Here is a 27,716-nt window from a genome sequence, read left to right as displayed (position 1 = left end):
AGAATTGGAAAGTTTGAGAGTCCAAATATCTGTCCCCGAGGCGTGATCTATCTTAAGTTAAAAGGTGTCGGAAGGTTTACTTTTTCAAATAGCAGAGAGATGTTATTTCAATAGAAACAATCAGAGATCAAAATTTATTCCTACTTGATGAGAGAAATTCTTTTCTGATTAAAAATTACAAAATTGACGGATTATACCTTGAATGATACTGATTCGTGGACATGTTACATAGTAAATTTGTCAATACCTTTCTATAATTGACTACCTTTTTCTGATATCATGTGTTCTTAAAGTGCTATTTTTTGTGATTGTTGTATTATGTATGTCACGACTGCAATGCTAATTGAATTGCCAATATTGGAATCATAAATATATTTCTTGTTGATTAGTAGATTGATTGATTAATTGATTGATTGATTGATTGTCTCACTCATGGTGTCATCTCTCATACCTCATCTCTTACTAGATGTAATCTCAAATGGAAAGAGCAACCGTCAGTTGAAAACAGCCCGCGGCGACTAGTTGTTCATATTGATGGTCAGTACTTTACTATAATTCTCCAGGTCAAATCTTTCAAACTGAGCCGTTTTTGGACACCGTGGTGCGAAGCACCAAAGGTGTCCTATGTCGCCACAATGTCTGTGTGTGTGTCCGTCTGTCCATCCGTCCGTCCGTCCGTCTGTCCGTCCGTCTGTCCGTCCGTCCGTAGACAGATTTTGTTCCACTCATAACTTAAGAACCCTTAGGTCCAATGTCATGCAATTTGGTATTTGGTATTATCATGATGAGACTTAGATCTGATTAGATTTTGGTGGGTGTGGCTTATTAATTAATTGCTCATTTGCATATTTTATTACTTTTTCGTTCACGCAGATATCTCAGAGACGCCTGAAGCGATTTCGTTCAAACTTGGTAAAAGGATAGTACTCTACCTCATACAGATGCACGTTGATTTGTTTCACAATGCGATCAAATTTGGCCGTGTTAGAGGACTTTTTAGTTTTCACCTCCATAGACTCCCATATATAAGGCAGTCCATAGACTCCCATGTTTAAAACGGTGTGCGGGGTATAAAAGGCCCCAACTTATTGAAAATTCATAATGGCGCTTGAGTGACAACTGGCAATAGCTAGGTAGACCGCTCCGTGAAAATCGGCCTAAACGATTCTCAAACATATATTATTGGCATACCATGAACATAGACTGTTTCATAAACACCTAGGCCATACAGGTATCTGCAAAGTTTCACAAAGTTTTTTAAAACTACGACGATTAGGGGAAAAATCGCTTTCTGAACAAAGGGAATGGCCCTCAGGAGACAGTCGTTCCGTGATTCAAACAATTGTCAATCATTCGGTGACGCGCAGAGGTGTAAACTGGTCAAACATTTGCTGTGCATACGAGAACAATTACGATGTAAACAAACTATATGTAAACTTAGAGTTATATCAGCGGGCGAAGGATGAAAACTTTGTGTTGCCATAAACTTTTTTGCTAGCGTTTATGGTGCAATGACATCACGAAAGTGAACCATTTTCAGACGTGACTTAGCAAGAGGACTAGTCAGTAAGCTTACCCGTAGTACGATGTTTTCTAGCGAAAAGCGCGTAAGCAGAGTCCGTAGTTTGCACTGAGAATGGCATCGAAAATAACCATCAAAACATGGCGGTAGCCTCCATGATCAATTTAATTATTGTCAGTCGAAGAGAGCCCCGTTTTAACAACTTCCCCCTTCCAAATCTACGGCCGAACGTGACGGTACTGAACAGTTGTTTTGGATATATATGCTGGCCCCGAAAACGGCCGTATGTACACGTGTTTTTACACGTGGAAATGACATGTCGTGTTCGGAGGGCTGGTACAAGTAAGGTTTTGACATACCGATTATCCCAGTTACATTTGGACTTCTGTGATGAGAATTTAACAAAAATTGTAAGATATTTGAACAGTTGAAACATTCAATCTTTCAGTTCAAGATGAGCAAGTAAGCGCCATCAACCAATCTTGTAAACGCTTTAGGATACGCGTGTCTGAGGACAGCTCATTGATTCCGCGCTACATCGTTATAATATTTCGTCAAAAGCTGGACTTTACATGTAATTCCTTTTAATAACCATGGAGGTAGAAAGAAAGACGGAGAGGAACCCAGTCTGTCATTGATTCCAGTCGAAGGTTAACAAACGTTTCGAGCAAAACTTGCAATTGCTCCGAAAATAAACATAACTCGTGATAATTTTTCGATATCACCCCGCCGCCAAGCAATCGAGCAACTGACCGCGATCGCTATTACAGATATCGTGATACACGAGATTCAAGGAAGTCTCGACCCTTCCGTGAATTTCCTTTATTTTTTGCGATCGGTCATGACGTCGCCATTTACCTATTTCCTACAATTTCCTGACGTGTTCCTTTTCCTTCCTAGTTTTTCTTTCTTTCTTTTTTCTTTCGAGTATTGCCATGGCATAACTGAAACGAACCGGGAAACGAAGGCTGTACGTACCCAAGCCTGAGTGTGATTTGAGAGCAAACAGATTACGCAGATAATGCGAACGATCGCAACCGTTGCCAACAGACTCATTATGCAGAGCCATGCCCCAAAACGCCCACCAAACTTGGCACTAATCCTGATCCCGTCCATTTCGAGCCGGGCTTTAAGGCAGTCCATAGACTCCCATGTATAAGGCAGTCCATAGACTCCCATGTATAAGGAAGTCCATAGACTCCCATGTATAAGGCAGTCCATAGACTCCCATGTATAAGGCAGTCCATAGACTCCCATGTATAAGGCAGTCCATAGACTCCCATGTATAAGGCAGTCCATAGACTCCCATGTATAAGGCCAAGAAAAATAAAAATTTAGTTTCTCATCGTATTCATATTGCAAAAAGGATGCAGTGACACAGTTTTTAGTCCCCACAGATAAAGTCCAGGGGGCTCATAGATTGGGTCATGTCAGTCCGTTAGTCCATCCATGTGAGTCCATCCGTTCACGCAGATATCTCAGACGCTTTGACAAAATGTCACGTGACCTTTGACCTCAAATATACATATTTGTCCATAACTCGGTAACCACAAGTGCTAAACCTTTCATATATGGTATGATGGGACACCCTATGATGCCACATATTGTACCTCATTAATTATGTGCATATCTAATTTTGAGCAAGCCAATAGAGCTAGAGGTCTGATTTTTGGTATATATGGATAACTTAGCAATACAATTTTTTTGACAAAATGTCATGTGACGTTGGTGACCTTTGACCTCAAATATACATATTTGTCCATAACTCAGTAATCACTAATGCTACACCCTTCATATTTGGTATGATGGGACACCTTATGACGCCACATATTGTTCCTCATTAATTATGTGCATATCTAATTTTGAGCGAGCCAATAGAGCCAGAGGTCTGATTTTTGGTATGTACGGATAACTTAGCAATGCTATTTTTTTGACAAAATGTCACGTGACCTCAATTACCTTTGACCTCAAATATACATATTTGTCCATAACTCAGGAACCACAAGTGCTACACCCTTCATATTTGGTATGATGGGACACCTTATGACGCCACATATTGTACCTCATTAATTATGTGCATATCTAATTTTGAGCAAGCCAATAGAGGTAAATGTATGATTTTTAGTATATAGGGACAGACTATAGGATAGAAATTTTTTGACTAAATGTCATGTTACCTCGATAACCTTTTACCTAAAATACACGATTATGTCAATAAATAAGTGACCACAAGTGCTATGTCCTTTATATTTAGTAGGATGGGAGACCTTATGACAACACATGCTTTACCTCGTTAATTATGCCCATACATAATTGTGGGCAAGCCAATAGAGCTAGAGGTCTGAATTTTGGCATATGGATTAATTAGCAATACAATGGTTTTTTTTTTCAAAATGTCACGTGACCTTGATGACCTTTGACCTTGAATATGCATATATATGCATAACTCAGTAACCACAAGTTCTTTACGCTTCAATTTTGATAGGATAGTAGACCTTAAGATGTCACATCTTGTACCTCATTTATTATGCACATATGTATTTCTTGGCAGGCCAATACAGCTAGAGGTCTGATCTTTTTTCCCGATTTAGAACCATAACTTAGACATGCCTCTTGTTTCAAAATGGGAACAATGACATAGACCTATGTGTCCATAGATCTGAACATATACACTCCAGTGATACTTCTTAATGACCTCATTTCCCTGCCCCATCAAGACTAATACTCCTATTACAAGTGGGGACTATGTCATTGTCAATGACTTGTTACTTCTAGAATATACAGAATATTATCTCTCATAGTGAGTGTCTGAATATTATTCTGAATTGTATTCTAAAACACATTCTGAAAGGACTCTTCTGGAATATACAGAATATTATCTCACATAGTGAGTGTCTGAATGTTATTCTGAATTGTATTCCTAAGCACATTCTGAAAGTAACTCTTCTGAAAATTTCACATTCTTTGCCACTGCACCATCTCCCTAATACATACTGATGACCCACGGTGTCCACTCAAGTCTCACTTTGATTTATGGATGAATTTTAGCATGGTGTCTACCTCGATTGTATACACTGAGTATACACTGAGTACCCGTTACATCCAAATGACAGTTACCGTACAGTTGGTTGATCATATGTAGTGTACTCTAACTATATGTCATTCGTCTTTTTATCGATAGTAAACAATGTTCTCCATTGAAGCGTAGTGGCCACTACTCTATAATTTTGGTAAAAAACAGAAATTCATTAATATAACAATTATGCAGATTGCTACACTATCAGAAATTCGTGGGCAGAACACCGGCAAACCTGTCCTTATTTTCATCATCAGATCTTACAAAAAGGTGAAAAGTTCATTAATTTGTAGAGTGTTATGCATAGTTTATGTACAGTTATCGATCATGAAAATGAAACTTCTTTTGTCCAGACAGTTTCCGTGCAATGACTTTACTGCTGCTGTAATCTAGTGGTTTTTTTCCATTTATGTCAATTACAGCACAGGAATGCTTAGATTTCAACCTGACCAGTTCTCTGATGGAGCTCTATAGCAACACCAAGAAGCAGTGGACAGAAGATTACTACAACATGACAAGTCTGTCTTCAGAACAGAAACGTAGGCAGCCGTTCGTACCCTACGCGCTCAGAAACCACACTGGATGTAAGCTGGAGTTTGCTACCGATACCAGTTTGTCAACAAGGTAAAGTGTTAGCCCATGAAGCCAAAGAAAATGGGAGCTACAGGGTAATAAGCACTATTTTTACATATTTGAAGGGCAGAAGTGTAGGAGCTACAGTGGTACAAGCGCTATTTTTCTACGGTATGCTTACTAAGTGATAAGTGTTTAAAACATGTTCAAGATACGCTGGTGAGTGCATGGTTGTAAGCATAGGCTGAAACCTGATCTCTATGCTTGGACTCTTGATTTTATACAAGGTGTGAAATAAAAATGAAATAAAAGTGAGAATAAAACCAGATTGACATTTTGAGTCAGCTTGTTTCGCAAGGCACAAAATATAGAATTAATGTTAGATGTAGAGTTAACTATAGCAGGTTTATCTCTAAGGTGGCAATCCATTCATCCCTTAGTTTTTACACATACATGTATAAACTCATAAATTGTTTTCTACGGTGATGTTGCATCTCAACTGCAGATAATAGGGGTGATATGGTCAATCCTGTTACCCCTGTTTTCCAATAAAGTCATCCACACTCACCAGAGTAAATAAACAAGTTAGGCTAAACCATGTTGAAGAATGGCATTCAGTTGAGTATTACAACTCACAAAAATTGAAAATAGTATACATGAACTAGTTTGTATATGGGATACCAAGTCTCTATGAAACATCAAAAAAAGGGCTCGGTGTGTTTTCTGTTAAATCTCGTCCATTGAATGGATAACATGGGGATAGAGGAGGGAGGAAAGTGGAATAAATGTGGAAACGTTTGTTACCGAAATCGTGTTTGAAGATAATGTATGGTACTGCATGAAATACAAAAGGTTTTAAATGTTTAAATTTTCTACAAATGCAGGTCCATCTCACATTTGCAGCCATCCAATACAAGCCAAGACAAGATAAGTGAATGGATGGAAGTCCCGCCTGGAGGAGAGATGCCATTTGTCTTTGAAAGCCATGGGAAAATCAGACACAAGGTGAGCCAAGTTTTCCCCAGTGTAGGATTCCAGCATTCTGTTGAACATGGCAGTGCGCCCTCTAGCGACGGTTAATCTATCCCACATCCAACACCAGGCACTTATGTCTTATTCAAGTTACTGATATCTTGAAGATTTCCACAATTATTTTAGGTATAATAGCAAAGTAAATACAACAGTTTCAAGTTTCAAATGCATATATCAACGCTTCAAAACACTGAAAAGAACAATGACATTGGCCACTCACGTTTTGAGGGACTGGAGACAAAACATGCACATGAAAAACAAAACTCACTGTGGTCAACCTCAAATTCCACCCCCCCAAATAAAAAGCAACAATCAAATAATTGAGCCGTGATTGAACTACCCGAACACAATAAACAGCAAAAATAGGTCATGGGCAGTTTAAACTGCTTACAGGTTACAGGTTGAGAAAATATATTGATTCACAGCAAAGAAAACAGTAAAAAATCATGATATGTTAAATCATCTGACTTAAAAGCTGGATAATAAAACAATGTTTGAGCCTCAGCTTGGCACAGCTGATTTTTTACTTGTGATTTGGCTTCATTTATTATAGTATGCACTTTGAAACTGAAAGACTTAAACTTTTAATCAAACTTTGTTCTTGAAAACTTTCAACCATTCTCTTTCAAAATCAAGAATAAATATTTTGGGACACCAAGGAAATTTTGGTGCTAGAGAAATTACCAAACTTTTAATACCAACAATTTTAATTCAAAAATGGCCACCATCCCTGTGTTAGCCCAATGGGCTGCTGAAACTTTTATTTACCCCAAGAGTTTCAAAACGATCTGACATGAATGGTAGACCAGAAAATTATTGTAAAAATCCAAGCATCTGCATATCTGTCCTCGAGGTGTATGCTGCCTTGATGATGGATAATGAACAATATTGTATTCTGAACCTCAGCTTGGTACAGTTCTTTGTTCACTCGTGATTTGGCTTAGTTTAACCAATCGAAATCCAACTGATGCAGATAATAATGTTGCAGTTTTCATACATTTTATTGTACTCATCTCTGCTCCTCAGACCTCCCACGACATCATAGTTCATCAGATTGTGGTGAGACCAGACGGCTGGAAAGAAACATCCCCGGTGTCTGTTGATAAAGTAGGCATGGTATTCAGATCTCTTGAACCGTCCAAACCAAAGAAAAAGTCCAGTGTGGTGAGTATAGCACCCTCATGAGACTCCACTGCTGGGAAAGTTTCTGCTGTGAGGGCTTGTAGGATTTACCTGTCTTTATCTGTCTGTCTGTCTGTCTTTCTGTGTATCTCCCAGTCTTTGTGTTTTGCGAAGGGAGGTTTATCTTGTTCATCCCAATGATATAACTGACATCATCAAATAAGTTTTCACGTGCTTGTCAGAGATACCAATCAATGTCACTGATTTAAATCTAAAAAGAAGTTCTGGGGACAGTAGCAGCAACAGTTGTGGTAGTAGATTGTATGCTACTTAGGACAAATTTATGCTCATGTGTGTACATCGTGTTAAAAGGAATAATCGTAATCACAATGGACATAGCAAAGACAATGTGTAAGATAACAATTTTCACTTAAAGAAACAAACTTTCAGAAATAATAAGTTACAGAATAAAGGAATAATATTGTTGAAAACTTGTGATTTGTCTTTTGACGAATTTTATGACAAATATCTTATATCATCTTTATTTCATATTTTCTATTTCATATTATCATACACAGTTCTCAAAGCCACCAGTAAGGGCTGTCTTTAATGTGTGATTTCATTTTTTTTCTGTGCAGTACTCAGACAAGCTACCAGCAAGGGTCGTGTTTGATATCACTCTGGAAGGCAGCGCCCGGAAAGTAGTGACTGTCCGATCATCTCTGATGGTGGTCAGTCGTGTCCATGTTCCCATGGAGCTCAGATTGACACATCCGTCAAACAACACGGCTTCAGGTCAGTAATGAACGAGGAAAGAGCACAACGGCCAGATTTCATCAGAGTTCAAATGCACCCCTACAAGATAAAAATTTTCAGCCAATGAATGTGCTTGAACTTCAAAACAGAAGCAAGCATCAAGTTTAACACCAAGTTTTATCTTTAAAAACTTTCATCATTTCAAACCTTCAAAGAAGATCTTCCTCAATGATAGTTTTGAAACAATAAACAGATAACAACTGGATGGTGATTCATGGTAGAATGGGTCAGTGTGGAATAGTGCTGTTCACAGTTATATTGGTGCTACTAAGTATAGCCTACACGTGTCCAAACCACAGTCCCTCTATCCACCGGTCTGGAAACGTGGCTGGTTTCTTTGTGACACTCCGTGATATGAACCAACACACGATTCACACCTTAAACAAAGGACACTGACAATGTTCAACTGGCCGCTATATCGATGTCGCTACCCACGATCCTATGACAGCCGCAATGTGATCGTTCAAAACATGACGTTTGTGGGTTGTTATTTTCAGAATATCACAAAACATTACAACTTGTTCACTTTAGAAACACTAAACAATTTATTTTTTCATTAAATGGGTAACGTTGCCCCTCTAGATAAAGCTTGAAAGGGACCACACATTATGGTTGCATTATGATCACGATCGAAAAACAAAATGGCCATGCACTGTTCGCAAGTGTCATGGACTATTGCCCGAAATCAAGAAGACAGGCAAAATCAGCTGAATATTAACATCGACAGCTGAGTAGTTCATTACCAAACTTGTTATTGTGTTGACATGATAGCATTTTGTAAAAGGTATTTACTGTGCCTGAGCGCGAGCGTACGTATCGAGAGTTCGCCATATCACAGTCCCTCTAGTGGATACAGGGACTGTGGCCATGCATTGACGCCACATGGGAAAATATATATGCGAAAAAAATCTACGTGCATTTCTGCAGTTGTCGTTCCTATTCTGCTCAGTTAACAGACATAATTTCACAGAATATTACACAGAAAACATATTTAGATCATATTTGGAGGCACTGACTACTAGCATTGCAAGAGAGAATGGGCGACAAATTTTCCGGTGTGTTTCCAGCCGTGCCTGAGCGAGCGTACGTATCGAGAGTTCGCCATATTGACGCTGCATGGGAAAATGTGCGACCACACAACTAAAATCTACATGCATTTCTGCAGTTGTCTTTCCTATTCTGTTCAGTTAACAGACATGATTTCACAGAATATTACACAGAAAACATATTTAGATCATATTTGGAGACACTGACTACTAGCATTGCAAGAGAAATGGACGACAAATTTTCCGGTGTGATTCCAGCCGTTGCTTGTGCTACGTACGTCAACACACTCGCAGCGGTCAACCCCAGAAATTATCGCACACTATCATCATTTACGATGGGATAAGGATCACGAAAAACACACACCGGTTTCAGGATATGATAATTTCTGTCTTCGTGTCGTAGATAGACGCAGAGAACACTTAATAGAGCCAAAAACAGCGAAAATTCGAGAAAAGCGTACACACAATCGGGGACTGTGGCATGCAGGACAAACCCAAGCTACGCATTATCACGTGACTGGCCCTCGTATCGCGGTTCGGCTGTGCGGTCTTGGTGATTGACACCTTTTACAATAGGCGTTTCCAGACCGGTGGATAGAGGGACTGTGATCCAACATTGGACAATGTTGTTAGAAATGCTGACAAATTTTGTCAGCGTTGAATACATTGCTGTTGTCACAGATTATTATCTGAGTGCAGGAAAATGTCTTTTAATATTCATTGTTACACTAGCAGTGGCCTAATAAGTTGTATATTCATCATTCTTGAATGAATACTTTCTAAAAGTGGGATCCAAAAATGTGGACAAATATTTATTTTTGCATATTAATGAGGGAACATTTGTGTACGGCTCTGTTCAATGCTTGCAGCAGCAAACTCACCTGTCCAGCTTTGGATTGGTCGCCATTGGCGTACAGTGTTACTGTAATTGGAGAGATCATGTTTACTCTACCAGATCTATGAGTCTGATTAACAGTTGGTGTTCTTGGCTTGGTGTATAACTATGAACATCTCACCATCCACAGAAAAAACACCTGATACCTAAAACTTTGGTAAACCCTCACACAGTTCAATGAAGATCTTTTTTAGCTCCGCTGTCAGCGACGCGGAGCTTATCAAATAGGTTGATTATCCGTCGTCGTCCGGCGTCCGTCGTCCGGCGTCGTCCGGCGTCCGGCGTCCGTCGTCGTCCGTCAACAATTGCCTTCTCCTCTGAAACCACAAGTCCAATTGCTTTGAAATTTTATATGCAGTTCACTTGGGGTGACCTCACTTCAGTTTGTTCAAATCATGGTGAAATTTGCATATTTGTATTTTTGGGGCATTTTTTGGTGTTTTTGGTAAAAAAATCTTCTTCTCTGAAACCGCTTGTCCGATTGCTTTGAAATTTGATATGCAGTTTGCTTAGGGTGACTGAAACCAGATTTGTAAAAATGGTGGTGAAATTTGCATATTTGTATTTGTAAGGCAATTTTGTCATTTTTGGTAAAAAAATCTTTAAAAATCTTCTCCTTCAAAACTACTGGTCAGATAGCTTTTATATTTGGTACATATGTCCCTAGGGATGATCTATTTCAGATTTGTTCAAATTGTGCAGAAAATATGCAAATTTGCATTTTTAAGGCAATTTTTGCCATTTTTGGTCAAAAATGTATTTCTCAAAAAGTACTGGTCTGATAGTTTTGAAATTTGGTATACAGGTTTCTATAGACGAACTAAGTAATATATATTGAATTTCTGATGAAATCTGTAATTTTGTATTTTGGGGCAATTTTTGCCATTTTGGTCAAAAAATGTGTATTTCCAAAACTACTCATCTGATAGCTTTGAAATTTAGTATACAGGTTCCTACAGATGAACTAAATGATATGTATGGAAATAATGATATGAAATCTGCAATTTTGTAATTTTGGGGCAATTTTTGCCATTTTTGGTCAAAAAATGTGTTTCTCAAAAAGTACTGGTCTAACAGCTTTGAAATTTGGTACACAGGTTTCTACAGATAAGCAAGTAATATATTTTGAATTTCTGATGAAATCTGTAATTTTGTATTTTTGGGCAATTTTTGCCATTTTTGGACAAAAAATGTGTATTTCCAAAACTACTTATCTGATAGCTTTGAAATTTGGTATACAGGTTTCCATAGATGAACTAAATGATATTTATTGAAATAATGATGACATCTGCAATTTTGAATTTTAGGGCAATTTTTCTCATTTTGGTCAAAAAATTTTAGCCACTTTTTTCTGGCCACTGCATTGAGTTATCAAAGATTTCCACCTTCTTCATCAACATGTGTCAAAAATAGTTATTCTGTACATAAACACAGCGGAGCTATATTGGCCGCTAGGTCGCTTGTCTTTGTATTCCCACTAATATTGCTGGGTGTTGTAATATTTTTATAATGACCCAATGAAATACAACAGTTTATGCATGCGACCTATTGGTAATTATTCTTTTTCCAGACTCGCTGGATCTACCAGTCTTGAAACTCAATGAGAGTATAGCTATTCCGATGGACAACACCCATTGGAATATGTACGTCAGACCAGGTGAAAACTGGGGTGTTGACTACTGCGAAACTCCCATTCATTGGAGGAAAGTAGCGAAACCAGGTGATTCATCCAGCTCCATAGTGGAGTGTCTCAGACCTTCCAGTGAAAGAGATGGAACCTTCAGGTGAGACTCATGGGATGGTTTACCCTGTCACCCCCATTTCCCTGTGTGTAGTTCCTACCAACCAATGTATAACAATTGGGATAAACCATAGTATGGTGGTGCAAGGGTAATTATGATTTGGGCAAGTCATTTGTAATATTGACTCAATCATCTTCAGTACACTTCAAACTTAACAAAGTTTTATGTGAATGTTTTGACGGTGCACCAGCAGTCTTCATCACAACAACGGAATTAAAAGGGTAATTTTTTTCAGGCTCAACAAATCTCTGCTTCCAACTATTTAACTTGAAGTAATAACATTCTTGCCAGTGTACTGTGTACAGACAAGTCTTCATCAAAGCAGTAGAATAGCATCAATCAAGATTATTTGAGGAAAGCCATCTTTCCAATCCTGTGACAGTGCACACACAGTCTTCATCAGTCTTCATCAACAAAAATAATTTTCCAACTAATTGGAACTATTGTTTCTGTTCAAGGACACATTGTTGTACATCAAAATGGAAACAAATGAAAAACACAGAGAAAATATAGAAGGGAATACATAACAAATGGTGTGGGGCACATGTAGTGGGCACATCAAAATTGAAAAACTTCCAACTTTTATTCAAACTTCTCCTCAAAGAAACTTTCAATTGTACCCTTTCAAAATTATGAATAAGAGTCAAGTACCACAGTACAAATTTGGTACAAGAGAAACAAACGTTCTATTACATTTATCAATATTTGAATTTCAAAGTGGTTGCCACCAACATGTTGAAAAACATAAATTTTTGAAAATTTTCAAAACAATAAGAGGATGAAAACTTTATTTTAAATAATTTACTTCATGAGCTTCAAAATTAACCTCAACAAGCCACAAACCAGAAGAGTATTGTACAAATTTTAGGGCCTGAATGTCTGTCACGGAGCAGTATTCTACGGTTCGTTTCCAGTATTTTTATGATGGTGCCTCGATTGATAAAGACAAAATGTTAGCGATTCAATGTGTTTGACTCCCAACTTATCACTAGCATTGTGCTTTGGACCGAAGTTCAACTGCATCGTTGCCCACAAATACAAAACCTTTACAAACCAAACCCTTGATAAACCAGAAATCGATCCATTCATGCACAAAAGTTCAACAGGAAACATGTGATAACCTGAATGGTCTCATCAGTGTCGCCAGATTTCAGTCCATACAAGTTTGATCATACACTTGTTGGTCCTTCTCCTTCATGAAAAGAGACAATGAAACACATCAGAGCTGCGAGGGGAAAGAATGGGGAGAGTGAGGCAAGTTTATAGGGGAGGGAGAATGATCTAGAAAGACACAGAGGAGAGGGAAGTGGAAGGAAACATGAATGAGAAAAATAAACTGTTCCTATGGGGCTCTGCACTTGATGCACCTCCTACTCTATCGATCGACCAAACAAATTCTCTTAGGAGATGCATCTTTTAACTCACTTTTGAATCACCTAATTCTTGTCACTAAGAAGACTATTTCGACTGCAAGGTAAAGAATAGGATCCCATCCTTTAATATTGTGAAAACAAATGTGCGAATCATGAAGAGAGTTGAAATGTATATTTCCAAGAATAACTGTATTGAGAAGCTTTACTGAAGTGGGAAAATTTTGAAACATAATGTAAAGCATCTGTAACTTGGGAAAGTCTCTTCTCAACTGTAATGCCATGGTTTAGTTTTTTGTCTCTGAAACTGTACTTATTGCTCTGAAAATGTATCAGCGTCCTTTTTTTGATCGCTGTTTAAACTTATTTCTCACGAAATAAAAATTATAAAATATAAAAAAAAAAGAAAAATAACTGTAAACCCAAAGTTTGTTGGTTCATTTCTCTCAAAACAGACTGTGTGCCAACATCAGGCGAGACGGATTCCCAGCCGACATTCCTGGACGTCGGGGCTCAGATAGCCCCCGCGTTGATTCAGCTCAGCTAGCAGGACACACCATCATTCTACTGCCACCGGTCGTCATAACCAATCTACTGCCGTACGATTTACGCTACTACATCAAAGGGACAGATATACGGGGATTGATCAAACCAGGAAAGGATAAGCCAGTCTATCAGGTATTAAATCTACATTAAAGGTATACAGTCACCTGTAATCTAAATATGCCCGTATATGGTCAAAGGGGTGTTCCTTGGTATTCAAAATGCCCATGTGAGGGTGCTGTTTTGAAAAAGCGGCCACCCACTTAAAATCTGTGATTGGTTAGATTTTCTCTTTCCATGGTAGCTGTGGCAAAATTGGAATAGGTGACAGTATACCTTTAACACTGTCAAAGTCGTATCACAATAAACTGATTTAATCATAGATTTGCAAGAATTGTAACAAATATTGAATTCTGGCCATTGTAATTACTATAGTCACAACCCTGTCAGTCATCATAGATAGCCTATCAGCATAAGGCAGTGGGAGGTGCTTAAAAGTCACAACTTTGTCAATCATCACAGATGGACCATAAAACTTTCATTATATAACTGGTCTACTGGCCTGTGGTGATATCTTTCTCTTGGTTATTCAGTATTTAACAGTCTTCTTATGGACATACTTATTTCAAGCTGGTTTTTAGTCCCCGCGGACGCAGTCCGGCAGGAACTTACAGATTGGGTCCTGTCCATCCGTCTGTCAGCAGCCGTTTCTCTGTCACCCCTAAGTCGATTTTCTTCAAACTGGGTGCAAGGATAAAGTACTGTGCCATACATATGCACATCAATTTATTTTGCGATACGATCCAATATAGCCACCGGGCGGCCATTTTGTTGAAAATTTTTTCATGTTTTTGAACTATAACTCAACTATCCCTGAACTAATTTCATTCATTGTTGTTACACAGATAGATAGAGTACTATAGCATGTATATGCATCTCATTTTATTTCACGATACGATCCAATATGGCCACCATTTTGATGCGATATTTTCAAGTTTATGAACCATGACTCAACTTTCCTTGAACAGATTTCATTCAAACTTGGCACACAGACATTGTATTGTAGAGGGCATGTTCATGTCAATTAATGGTGCGAGTGGGAACTGTGTCATCAGCGATGACTTGTCAAAACTGCAAATTTTATATCCATACACTTTGGTACTTTTACTATTTTACCTCTTTCAGAGGTGAAATTATTTCTGAACAATTTGACATTGCACTCCTAAGATAAGCTGAATATCTCCACCTTTGTGTTGAATAATCTTAATCTTTTGTTTCCCATGAGCATCACTTTCCATAATTTTAGATGTTTCCACATTTTATTTGAGATGATAGTTCAGGAACATTTTGTTTCCTTTTCTTTTGTAGGCTGACCTAAGTCAGGCCACCGAGTTTGGCTTTCAGCTGGACAACTACCCCAAGTGCGACGAAGTCATGATTCCTGAGAACTTCTACCGGGAATACAAACTGCCGTTCTTATTAAAAGACAGCCGAGGAAGGAAGCTGTATCTCAATTTTAGAATTGAACCAAGGGCTGGCAAATCACTCAAGGTAAACGACAAAGACCTCATTTGTCTGTCAATTTGGCGTTACATGTATGTACCCACATGTCTATTAACCCTTTCACCCCCAGTTCCCTGTATACAGGTCCAACTTTACCATTGAAAACAATGGATCTGGGACAAACCATGTTGGTGAAAGGGCTATTAAAGGGCCAGTATCTGTGACTTTTTGATCATTATGTCACTATATTTGTTTTGTATGTTAGTTGTAAATTCTTGTGCTGTTCCCTGAAACATGTTGAAACACCGACCATTTAGCTTGTCAATGCAGTCTTTACATGTAAAATGAACTGTTATGGTTTACATTTGAATTCTAGATCCACACTAGAATTCACTTGTCAACATGAAACAATAATAATGCAGTCTACACTCGTACAGGCTGAGTTGACAAGCTGAATACTGCGTATCTAAACATGCTTTAGGTTGTAGAACAAGAAACTGTAGTGCACATTGAAAACATGAATAGTGACAAAATCAGACAGACATATGCAAGATTCAACGACAATGGGCGCCTGAAACATGGCAAAATTATGGGATTCTAGGACCAAACATGACACGTTCGATCAGTAGCATGGCTATTTTACATTTGCATAGATTTACGATAATCCTGCTTTTATAGGGAAAGTTCCTGTTTAAGCAGAATACTTGGTAAACATATGAGTTTCAAATTTTTGCTGTACTTTGTTGAAGGAAGTTATCTACAGTTCTGTGTTATAGTCAAGAATAAGATAATGTAACAGTGCAAATTTTTGTATTTCAGAACCTACTGTAGAAATATTTGAAATTCAAAATGGCTGCCATTTACCGTGTTAAATGTATTTTGGAACTTTGATCTTTTGATTTTCACAAATCAAGAAGATCAAAGCGTGATTTTCTTTAAAACTTTTAAAATGAAAAGAAAGGACTCTTAAGATTGTAGCTGAAAATTTGTACTCAAAGAACATTCTTGCCTACTTACTTGGAAACAACATTTTCCTAGAGGTTGCAACGTGCAGACTTTGATTTCTCACAACTTCTTTTCCCACCAGATATCAGTGTCAGCTCCATACTGGCTGATTAACAAGTCTGGACTTCCATTGATCTTCCGTCAAGATGGTGGCAGTACAGAAGCTGCCGGACAGTCAGAAGAATATGAAATGGCCAGGAGTTTAGCCCCGTTTTTGTTTTGCTACCTCGAGAAAGATCGATCATATTTGTAAGTTGATTATTTTTCCGGGTGTCTCAACCAGTTTTCTAGATGACATTCTTCACATGCAGCTATCACTAATCTCTATTTTGTCAATGGTCACTGACCTTCATACAGAGGACATGTCATCCTGCCTCTACCTACCTGCTGCAGCATTTTCTTCAGGTTTCTCTCACAAGAGGGGAATGTCCCCATCTGCTTTAAAATTTGAGAGATCTGATTCTGATAAAGTGGCAATGATAAATTGTGACTTGAAGTTGACATAGAAATTAAGGTTTTAACCCTTTTGACTACTGTAATTTTTTCCGACCAAAATTTTAATGCAATATTTTACCAATTTTTGTGAACTTTTCTGTAAGGCTTTTCATAATTTTGGACCAGATGGACATCACATTTCATCAGGTACAGTTTTTTATCAAAATTTTGGCAAAAATCAGAAAAAATTGATTGTGCTATATTTTTTAAAGGTGACAAAAATAGACTTTGGCGCTAAAAGGATCAAAGGTTTAAGCAAATTAAGATTAAAGTGCAGACAAAATTTCTAATGAAAAAACAGTCTTCTGTTGTTTGATCTCATCAATTTAGAAGCTCTACATAAAAAGTCCACTCAAATTATTCACCCTTTGCTTATATAAGTTCAAATACAGTGTTTAATATGGAAGCAAACTCAAGTTAAAAGCCTTTAATCTGTAACATGTCTTTCTTGAAACTAGTTCTGTCACTGTACTGTGGCTAGGCAGATAAATCAACAATATGATATTATATTAGAGGCAGCAGTCATCATGGAATACCTCTATGTATCCCTCTGTGAATATCAATATCTCAATATCTCATTGTAGAGGGGATACATGGCACACATTTGTGTTTATTTTAAGGGGGATTTTATTTAAATAAGGGATTTGGGCAAACAGGTACTCTCCGATAAACACTGCTGCTCTTTAGATTTGTTTTCAAAAAGACGGCAAATTCTCGGTCCCAGATGGTCAGAGAAGGGAATTATTTCACAGACAGTGTATCTTTCATCAATGATGAAGAAAGTTTTATGGAAAAATCGCCGGCCAATAGGAAAGTGGGGAAGTATTTATGGAAAAATAGCTGGCCAATAGTCAGTCAGAGATGTTTTAATAGAAAAGTAGCTGGCTCATGATTGGTTGGAAGTTTGGATACAAAAACTGCCAACCAATAGATGTGCATCAAAGCTTTAACAGAATAGCTGGACAGTAGGTAGTCTTGAAAGAAAGTTTGCAGAGAGTGTATTTCTGTTCATGGATAAGAAAGTGGATTTCTAAAAGAGGTAAAAATGCAAACTTAGTGTTACACAAAATGATTCACGCCCTTTTTAGTACTTTGTGCCCTGTGGGCACAAGGTACTAATGTGATGGCGCGGCCCAATACGGCCAACATAGTGGGCCGTATGCTGTGGACGCAGATATCTCAGAAACGCTTCAGTAACTTTTTCTGAAATTTGGTCTGGTGGTCACTTGGGCATGTGTCTCAAACGGTCTTTTTTCTTTTTTTGATTGAATCATTTTAAGTCACTTTTTTAGCTTTTTTCTGAAAACCACTATTTTCACTTTTTCCTCAAAACCACTGATTTGATTATTGTGATGTTTGGCATGGGTGTTCGTATAGTTGAAATACCGTCAGAAATGTTCAAAATTTGCTGATACATGCCTTAAATTATTTTTAAACAATATTTTTATCCATTTTTATTTTATATTTACTTGATTTTGCCTCACTTTCGCTAAAGCTACCGTCTGCGCATGCGCACAACTGTAGGACAAAATCTGAGTTGAAGAATCGAAACGGACGCCATCTTGTTTCTCGGTGTGGGCACATTTTTTCGTTTGGAACGTTTCACTGTGTATTTCAATTTGTTCTATAGTTATGAAGTCGACAGTGATGCACTTTTGCAGCTGTTGTGTATTTTTGGAATGAAAGGCGCCTTTGATCGACTGAAGAATGATGGCCTCCGTAGGCGATAAACACCGGTATACTGGCAGGCATATCAGTTCTACTGAGGAAGTAATCCACTGGCCCGTATAGGTCAGGGGCTCACTTAGGGGAGAACCACTTGATTTCGGGGGGGGGGTATGGAGGATTTCGAGGAAAAAAAAATGTCACCAGGTGAAATAAAAGAAAAAATTAAGCCTGTAATGGCTTGAGAAAAAAATATTCTCATAACAGACAGAAATAAAAAAGGAATTGTCACAATGCTGTTGAAATGAGCAAAATTTTGGAAACTTCATTCCCATGTATTCTTTGCTGGCATATTGCCAAAGGCACGCTAATGTTTTTACCACAAGTAATTCTTATGTGTTTTTTTCCAGCACTTATGATACAAGCATTCACTACTGTACACCTCGGTGCATTCGATGTTTTCCTTCCCTTTTCTGGCCCAAGAAATCATGTTTCAGGATTTCTATTTCAATATCTCAATGGTATAGGCAATATCTAGACGGGATTATTTGACTTCTGTAAATTGTGAAAATTTAAACCACAGAACAGGAGTCAATAAACTACTTTTAAAACCAATATATTATTCTCTCAATATAAATATGTTAGAAAGATTACAAGTTGACAATGAAAAATTGAGGAACAACAAATATAATGAAATACAATGTGTGAGCCTTGTTTCTCTGACCACAAAAGATAACATCTCCCCTGAGAACTTAAAAGGAATTGACTGTTTTAAAGAAAAGCAGGTATTGTACTGATCACAGTTGATTTGCCAAAAAAGTGTTCTATAATTTAAAGTTGTATATATAATAGACTTTCCATTTTGTTTGTCATTTGTTGGAATGTAAAATGAATAAATAAAAACATCCTGTGATATGTGAAACACTGGCTTAAATTTAAAAATTGCACTGCTACTCCATTTGAAAAAAAAAATGATGCAGGTCTGACTGTAGAAATAAAAAAATGCTGTCTCTCTAACAAAAAAAAGTTCCCATACCCACTTCCTGCATACCCCCCCCCCCGAAATCAAATGGATCTCCCCTTAATATGCGCATGCGCACATAAACAAGTCAGCGTTGTTTTTACTTTGAAAAATCAAACCGACACCATCATGTTTCTCGGTCAGTTGCGAATTTTGACGTTTTAGAGGTTTTAGCGTATATTTGATTGCTGTCATGTATTTTTGGCACGAAACGCTCCTTCGATAGACTGAAGAATGATGGCCTCCGTACTCGGTACTCCCCAGTACCGGCGAATCCATTGCTTTTAATAGCGAGGCCAATCCCACCGGCGCGGCTGGGTGAGAGCGAGGGAATGCTCTGTCCTTCTACCTCCGGCCTCCATGTCATAACAAACTAGCGTCTTTTTATGTTGATGTACTGTCCTTTCGACACAGCGATATCTTTTAGTTTTCTGTTGCTTATTTTGGGTAATTTCGACAGTTGTGCATTGATTTTGACATCATTTTTGACTTAATAACCGTCGATGTCGGCAACTCTCTCGCTAGCCCTGCGTCTTTATGTTGATGTACTGTCCTTTCGACACAGCGATAACTTTTAGTTTTCTGTTGCTTATTTTGGGTAATTTCGACAGTTGTGCATTGATTTTGACATCATTTTTGACTTAATAACCGTCGATGTCGGCAACTCTCTCGCTAGCCCGCGTACGATGCTGTGTGTTAGGAACGCACACAGGGAATGCACTGCGTACGTACGCAGGGCTAGCGAGAGAGTTGCCGACATCGACGGTTATTTACGAAAAGTGAATAAAAGACTGGCATTTTTGGAAGCGATCGAGTAGCTGAGGTGGGCAGGGATACGACTTGGGCCCAAGAACGCTGAATTTCGGCAGTAATTTGGTTTTTTAGCTACTATAGACTATAGTCTATAGAAGCTATTGGGATGGGTATCCGTCCGGCGTCCGTCGTCAGTCTGTATGTATGTATGTATGTATGTATGTATGTATGTTTGTGAGGCGTCCGTCCACTCAAATATCTTGAGAACCGCAGTACTTACTGATTTGATATTTGTTGTGTAGATGAAAAATATGATTTTGAGAAACTATTTTTTTTATTTTTTGATATTGTTGAAAATAGGCAAATTAATGCCAAAAAAGGTGTTTTTGGTAAAAATTCTTCTTCTTCATAACCGCTGGTCAGACACCTTTGTTATTTGGTATACAGGTCCCTAGGGGTAACCCAACTTAGATTTGTTCAAATTGTGATGAAATATGCAAATGTGTATTTTTAAGGAATTTTTTTGTCATTTTTGGTCAAAATTTGACTAACATTGTATGTAATTCTCGTACTGTATAAACCCTATCAATTCACCCAGAAGAAAATAATTAATATGATTTTAAATAATTGAATTAATTAGGAAATCATCAAAGCCAAAATAATTTTAGTGTAGAATTATCAGAAAGTTCAACTTTTTTTGACAGTTCATAGTGAAATGCTTACCATTTTGGAGGATTAAAACATGTAAAGGCAACTTTCCTGAATCCCAACTTTGACATATTCTGAACCGTCATTTATTGTGCCCTGTATGTTATCTAAAAGAAATTGCTCAAAATAGTCTATAGAGATAGAGAAAGAGAAAGTTCTAATCTGCATTTATGGTTGACTTGGTAAGGATAAAATAAAATTACTTTTTGAGGAAAAAAATAGAGTGGTCAATTAAAAGAGTGGTCAAAGTGATAGGGTTTTTATGGTAAAGCTGGGCTGTCAGATTCCTCATGTGCTATTTATAGCAATTATGCAATCTGTGTAAACAATGCAATGAAAGTGTTACATGATTCCTTATAATGCTTTTGATGACCTTGAACTTCTTAAGTTTCAAACATTTGTCTCTTCTTTGTGCTTTCTCTGATTACCTACATGCTCAACTTATTCAACAGAACTTATTGTGATTAAATATGCAAATCTGTATTTTTAAGGAATTTTTTTTCCATTTTTGGTCGGGCCATCCTGAAATGAGCTATCAAAGATATCCACCTTCTTCATCAATACATGTGTCACAAAAGGTTATTCTCTACATAACACAGCAGAGCTCTGTCAACTGTTGGGTCGCTTGTTTTTTCAAAACCGCTGGTCAGACAGCTTTAATATTTGGTTTACAAGTCCCTAGGATGACCTTAGTGAGATAATTTCATACAGTCAGGAAATACTTAATTTTGTATCCATGTCTATAGTAGCTTCAGGGACTTTGGCCCTATGTTTACGTCAAGTCCCAAAATGGATTTGAAGTCACCGACCCTACGTACGGGTCTTTGCAGGGCTGTGGTGAGCGGGGCGAATAGCTGTAGCGGAACACACAGCATCGTACGCAGGGCTAAATCCGACATGGTAGTTTGGCATGATCATCAGATCATACATGATCCGAGATTGCACTTTAGCAAGGTCACGATAACTAATGTTGTTTGTATCACTGTCGTTTAATACCTATATTTCCACTAAAAGACAATTAGAATTTCCTCCTGGCTACTTTGAAATCGTGCACTGGCATGCATGTAGTTGTCAACATCACTATGCTTTAATGTACAGAAGACTCTCATACTATGAATATATCGACTGTCACTGCATGTGTGCAAATCACTCCATATCATATCAAAAAATGTAGTATTGCGACGTTTGAGCTGCCAGAAGCCAGAATTTACAGTTTACGAGAAAGTTATCTTACATGTAAAACTCAGTTCTACTGTGAACAAATGCAAGCTATGTTGTATAACTATCGTGAATAGCATAATATTTTGTACCTATCACCGTGTCAGAAAATCAGAAGGAAACAACCAGTCAGACAAACTGTGGTCAGGACGATACTGTCCAATTTCAATATTTGTCTCTCGGCACACACCAGATACTCATGACTGTAAAACAACATTTCCATATAATTGTATATTCAGTTTTTATATTTAGTTTGCTTTTCACCATATTGTATGTCCTTCCCTGCACTACATAATTCAAAATTAAATATTGTTTTTGGCCTATACATACCGGTACTTGAGGGGTAAGCTTATTTAGTCTCATACATAAAGATGCACTGTTGACCTACAGAGTCCAAACTTTTTATCATTGTATTGTAGATAGGTGTACACTCCAAATACTAAGTACAAGTGTGGTGAGTGTAACAAGCAAATGTTTTTTAGTCAATGGTTCATATCAAGGTTGTTGATACTTAGAATCCACACTTGAACTTATGCTGGAGCGGTAACCAACCAGTTCAAATAACTTTCATTTATGTCAAAACAATTTGATTTTTGCCAAATTTCACATTTATGGCAATTAATAAACAGTAAGAGGTACAAAGGACGTCGGTGCCCCCGGCCCCATGTTATGTTGACCTCTTCATGTCTGTATAACAGGCTTTTTATACTTTTTTCCACAGATGCACCATGCGTCTTGGCAAAGAACTTCACCAAAACGGTACACCCAATGGTTGTAGCAAGTTCTCACTAGAAGGTGGAACTGGAGTGAGATCTTTGCACGTTCTTCAGGGAGGAGGCAGACCAGACTGGTAAAGCTCAAAATTTTTAAAGATTTTAGGTAGAATGTACTTCAGCGAAAGAAAGTCAGACTCTCGATTTTTTAGTCCCCACGGACACCGTCCGGGGGGACTTATAGGTTTGGTCATGTCCGTCCGTGTGTGCGTCCGTCCGTGCGTCCGTCCGTTCACGCAGATATCTCAGAGATGCCTGGAACGATTTCATTCAAACTTGGTACAAGGATTACTTCATATGTCATACAGATGCACGTCGATTTGTTTTGTGATACGATCCAATATGGCTGCCAGGCGGCCATTTTATTACAATTTTTTCATGTACAGAGCCATAACTCAGGCATGTTCCAACCGATTTTATTCAAAGTTGGTACAAGGACATTGACCAATGTCATAGATATGCACGTCAATTTGTTTTGTGATACGATCCAATATGGCTGCCAGGCGGCCATTTTATTACAATTTTTTCATGTACAGAGCCATTACTGAGGCATGTTTCCAACCGATTTTATTCAAAGTTGGTACAAGGACATTGACCAATGTCATAGATATGCACGTCGATTTGTTTTGTGATACGATCCAATATGGCTGCCAGGCGGCCATTTTATTACAATTTTTTCATGTACAGAGCCATAACTCAGGCATGTTCCAACCGATTTTATTCAAAGTTGGTACAAGGACATTGACCAATGTCATAGATATGCACGTCAATTTGTTTTGTGATACGATCCAATATGGCTGCCAGGCGGCCATTTTATTACAATTTTTTCATGTACAGAGCCATTACTGAGGCATGTTTCAACCGATTTTATTCAAAGTTGTTACAAGGACATTGACCAATGTATTGACAAATGTCATAGCTGTGCACGGCAATTTGTTTTGTGATACGATCCAAAATGGCCGCTGTGCGGCCATTTTATTACGATTTTTCATGTACAGAGCCATAACTCAGGCATATCTCAACAGATTTTATTCAAAGTTGGTACAAGGACATTGACCTATGTCATACATATGCACGTCAATTTGTTTTGTGCTACGATCCAATATGGCCGCCAGGCAGCCATTTTATTACGATTTTTCATGTACAGAGCCATTTCTCAGGCATATCCGCATGTTTTAACGATTTTATTCAAAGTTGGTACAAGGACATCGACCAATGTCATAGCTATGCACAGCAATTTGTTTTGTGATGCGATCCAATATGGCCACTGTGCGGCCATTTTGTTACGATTTTTTCATGTCCTGAACCATAACTCAGACATGTATCAAGCGAATTCATTCAAAAGTATTTTTATCACAGACCTAATGAAGAGGACTCTATCCTCTCTTGAGGACCTGTAATCAAATACCCATTAATAAGTGGGGACTGTGTCATCAACGATGACTTGTTTTGGGGGGGGGGGGCTGCCACTAGTGGGCGCTCATTTTGAAGCTCATCGATTAAGTGAAATTATCACTGCCTTGTTTTTTTAAATAGAAAATAATTTTTCCCTGTAGAGTTAACACAGGGATAGTGGACTTTTTGAATTTCAATTATTGTTAAACATTAGGTAATTTGTTGCTCTTGTACCAAAACTTTGGGGTGACCTGTGATTTTATTCTCTGATTTGTCAAGAAAATGGTTGAAAGCTTCATTGAGGAAAGTTTGAACAAAAGTTTTAGTCTTTTACTTTCAGGGCTTGCACTACATAAATGAGAGGAAACTCTCCGCTAATCTAATTAGGCCAAAGTAATTAAATTCTTTGTTTTGCGTCCACTCTAAATGGGAAAAGGTATGCGTCTAAGCGGCTGAAAAACATACACAAGAAAATTAACACAATGTAATTTGATTGCAGCAAATAAAAAATTGTAACAAAATTTTAGTTCAGAAAAGCTAAGCGGTCATGTCCTAAAATTTCCTATTTAAATACACTGTGTGTGTTTTTCATGAAAACCTTAAAAACCTAAGCGGGTGGGGATGCAAAACAAAGAATTTAATTACTTTGGCCTTATCATTCTGTGTCTGTGATATAGGGTTTCAGAAAACTTTTCATCTCATGGTTTGTGAGCCATTCAAGCTATGCCTCCCAATTATCTATTTCTGGAGGACATAATTCAATTTTTGGTCTTCACAATCAGAAACGAAACGTGTTTTATGTTTGGCTTCTCAAGCAGCTACACAGTATTACTTTTGTCTTTAATCCAGAATTCAAATGGACCACAAGACAAACAAAACTACAAGCTCAAACATGCATAGAAATATATGTATTTCTGGACCACCATCTCCATATCTCTTTCGTGTACTGAATCTGTATAACATGGCACTTCCTGTTCATGCCAGGGGTAGAACCATCGCTTGGAAACTTTTCCACCCTTTTCTGATTCGTTAAAGTTCTGCACAAAGTTAAGCTGAAAAAGAACCAAACCCAGTCAAGTGACAAAAGGGGAGTGCCACCATGTTTGAGAAAACTCATCCGAAACTTCCTTCCCCCACAAACGCCTCCATTCAGAAATGCTGACTGTCCTCCTAAGCAAAAATTTTTTTTCAGACTCCTCATGATGTATTTTACAATTACTGTAGCAAGCCTCTTTATATTCAGAGTAAATTAAATCAAATTGTCAGATACAAACTTTTTACAGTCAGGGAATGAAGGCCATTTTCATGAGCTCAGTTTAAGGTGGCGTTGCACATATAACACTACATATTTTCCTCAAAATCCCTTTTTACCTCCCATTTGCCATACATATATGGCAATTGGGAGGTTATATGGTTGAAAAAAGTCTGTATGTGAGATGTCTGTCTGTATGTATGTATGTATGTATGTATGTATGGATGTCTGTCCGTCCAACGCAAAAACTCAAAAACCGCTGCACGTATTGAGCTGATTTTTGGTGTAGTGATGCCATATATGATGTAGATGTGCCGTTGTTAAAATGAACTTTTTAGTCCCATAGATATGCTAATGAGGTAGAAAAAAAAGCGAAAATGGTCAAAATCAATAACTCAGGAACTACTCATCTGATCATTGTCATATTTGGGTTTTACGTACCTTGGGTCCAACTCATTTAAACATATAGATTTGATGTCAATATTTGATGCTTTCTATTTTTGATGAATTTTTTTTCTTTTTTTGCCATTTTAGTAAAAAATCTTTTCCTCTTAAACCAATGGTTGGATTGCTTTAAAATTTGGCATGCAGGTACCTTGTGAAAACTCAAAATAGAATTCATCAAAATTATGGCACAATTTGCAAATTTGTATTTTTGGGCAATTTTTGCCATTTTTGTTTAAAAAAATCTTCTTTGAAACTGTGTATGCCATTACTTTCTAATTGGGTGTGCAGGTTCCTAGGAGTGACCTGAAGATGACTCTGTGAACTCAAGCTGAAATTTGCAAATTTTGTGGTACTTTTTGTCATGCTTTCAAATTTGGTACATAGGTGAAATGTAGTAGGTCATTCATTCAAAGTCAAGTACTGCCTGTGTGAATGAGCAGATTATGATTGTGCTGTTCCAGGCTGAGGTGCTATTTATAGGAATGATGCAATGTTAGACGGTAATTGATATTTTACTGAATTTGACTTACATTGTATGTAACTCTTGTACTGTATAAACCCTATCAATTCACCCAGAAAAAATAATTAATATGATTTTAAATAATTGAATTAATGAGGATATCAACAAAGCCAAAATAATTTTAGTGTAGAATTATTAGAAAGTTCAACTTTTTTGACAGTTCATGGTGAAATGCTTACCATCTTGGAGGATTAAAACATGTAAAGGCAGCTTTCCTGAATCCCAACTTTGACATATTCTGAACCATCATATTTTGTGCTCTGTATGTTATCTAAAAGAAATTGCTCATAATAGTTTGTCATGATAGGTTGGTCACATAAATAGAGATAGAGAAAGTTCCAATTTCCATTTATGGTTGACTTGGTAAGGATAAAATAAAATTACTTTTTGAGGAAAAAAATATAGAGTGATCAATTAAAGAGTGGTCAAAGTGATAGGGTTTTTATGGTAAAGCTGGGCTGTAAGATTCCTCATGTGCTATTTATAACAATTATGCAATCTGTGTAAACAGTGCAATGAAAGTGTTACATGATTCCTTATAATGCTTTTGATGACCTTGAACTTCTTAAGTTGCAAACATTTGTCTCTTCTGTGTGCTTTCTCTGAGTACCTACAGGCTCAACTTATTCAACAGAACTTACTTGCAATGTTAATTTGAAAGTTAAAATGTGCTTGGTTAATAGGATGAAATACTGATAAAGATAACCAGCTGAAGATTCTTTATAACCTGACAGATATGCTGTTTTTTATGACGTAAATGTTGATAAGCAAATCTTGTTTACTTTAATTAGAATGTAATTAACTCTCATTTATATTATTATAAGCAGTAGTATCAAGTTGATCAAGCTAATATTGACAAGTTGGTCGGCTGTTGGAGGTTAAAAGCTGTAAAAATAAATGTATTCATGTATGCATGTCTATCTGTTTGTCTGTCTGTCTGTCTGTTTGTTCATAGACCTGCGTTTTTTGGAGGGTCTATGGTCTGTCTGTATGTATGTATGTATGTATGTTAGTTATTATGTGCGGATGTATGTCTGTCGACATTAAAAACTCCTAAATCGCAGCACCTACCATCTTAGTATTTGATGGACAGGTGCATCGAGGGGTGGAGATGTGAATTTGTTGAAAGAAACGAAGGGGAAGGGGAAAAAAAGGAAAATCCTG

General features: G+C 37.6%; 1 protein-coding gene across 1 annotated transcript in view; it reads left to right on the top strand.

The window, feature by feature from the left end:
- LOC139137325 (intermembrane lipid transfer protein VPS13D-like) overlaps positions 1–27,716 on the top strand; it is a 126,765-nt gene that overhangs the window by 47,418 nt on the left and 51,631 nt on the right. Inside the window, 10 exon segments of the mRNA XM_070705359.1 lie at positions 467–537; positions 5,021–5,222; positions 6,056–6,176; positions 7,230–7,367; positions 7,964–8,120; positions 11,653–11,866; positions 13,710–13,932; positions 15,166–15,348; positions 16,388–16,554; positions 22,887–23,015. Of these exon segments, the coding sequence (XP_070561460.1) occupies positions 467–537; positions 5,021–5,222; positions 6,056–6,176; positions 7,230–7,367; positions 7,964–8,120; positions 11,653–11,866; positions 13,710–13,932; positions 15,166–15,348; positions 16,388–16,554; positions 22,887–23,015 (1,605 nt within the window).

The sequence above is a fragment of the Ptychodera flava genome, chromosome 7 (assembly GCF_041260155.1).
Source record: "Ptychodera flava strain L36383 chromosome 7, AS_Pfla_20210202, whole genome shotgun sequence".
Classification (NCBI taxonomy): Eukaryota; Metazoa; Hemichordata; class Enteropneusta; family Ptychoderidae; genus Ptychodera; species Ptychodera flava.
This window is presented reverse-complemented; position numbering and strand designations above follow the sequence as displayed.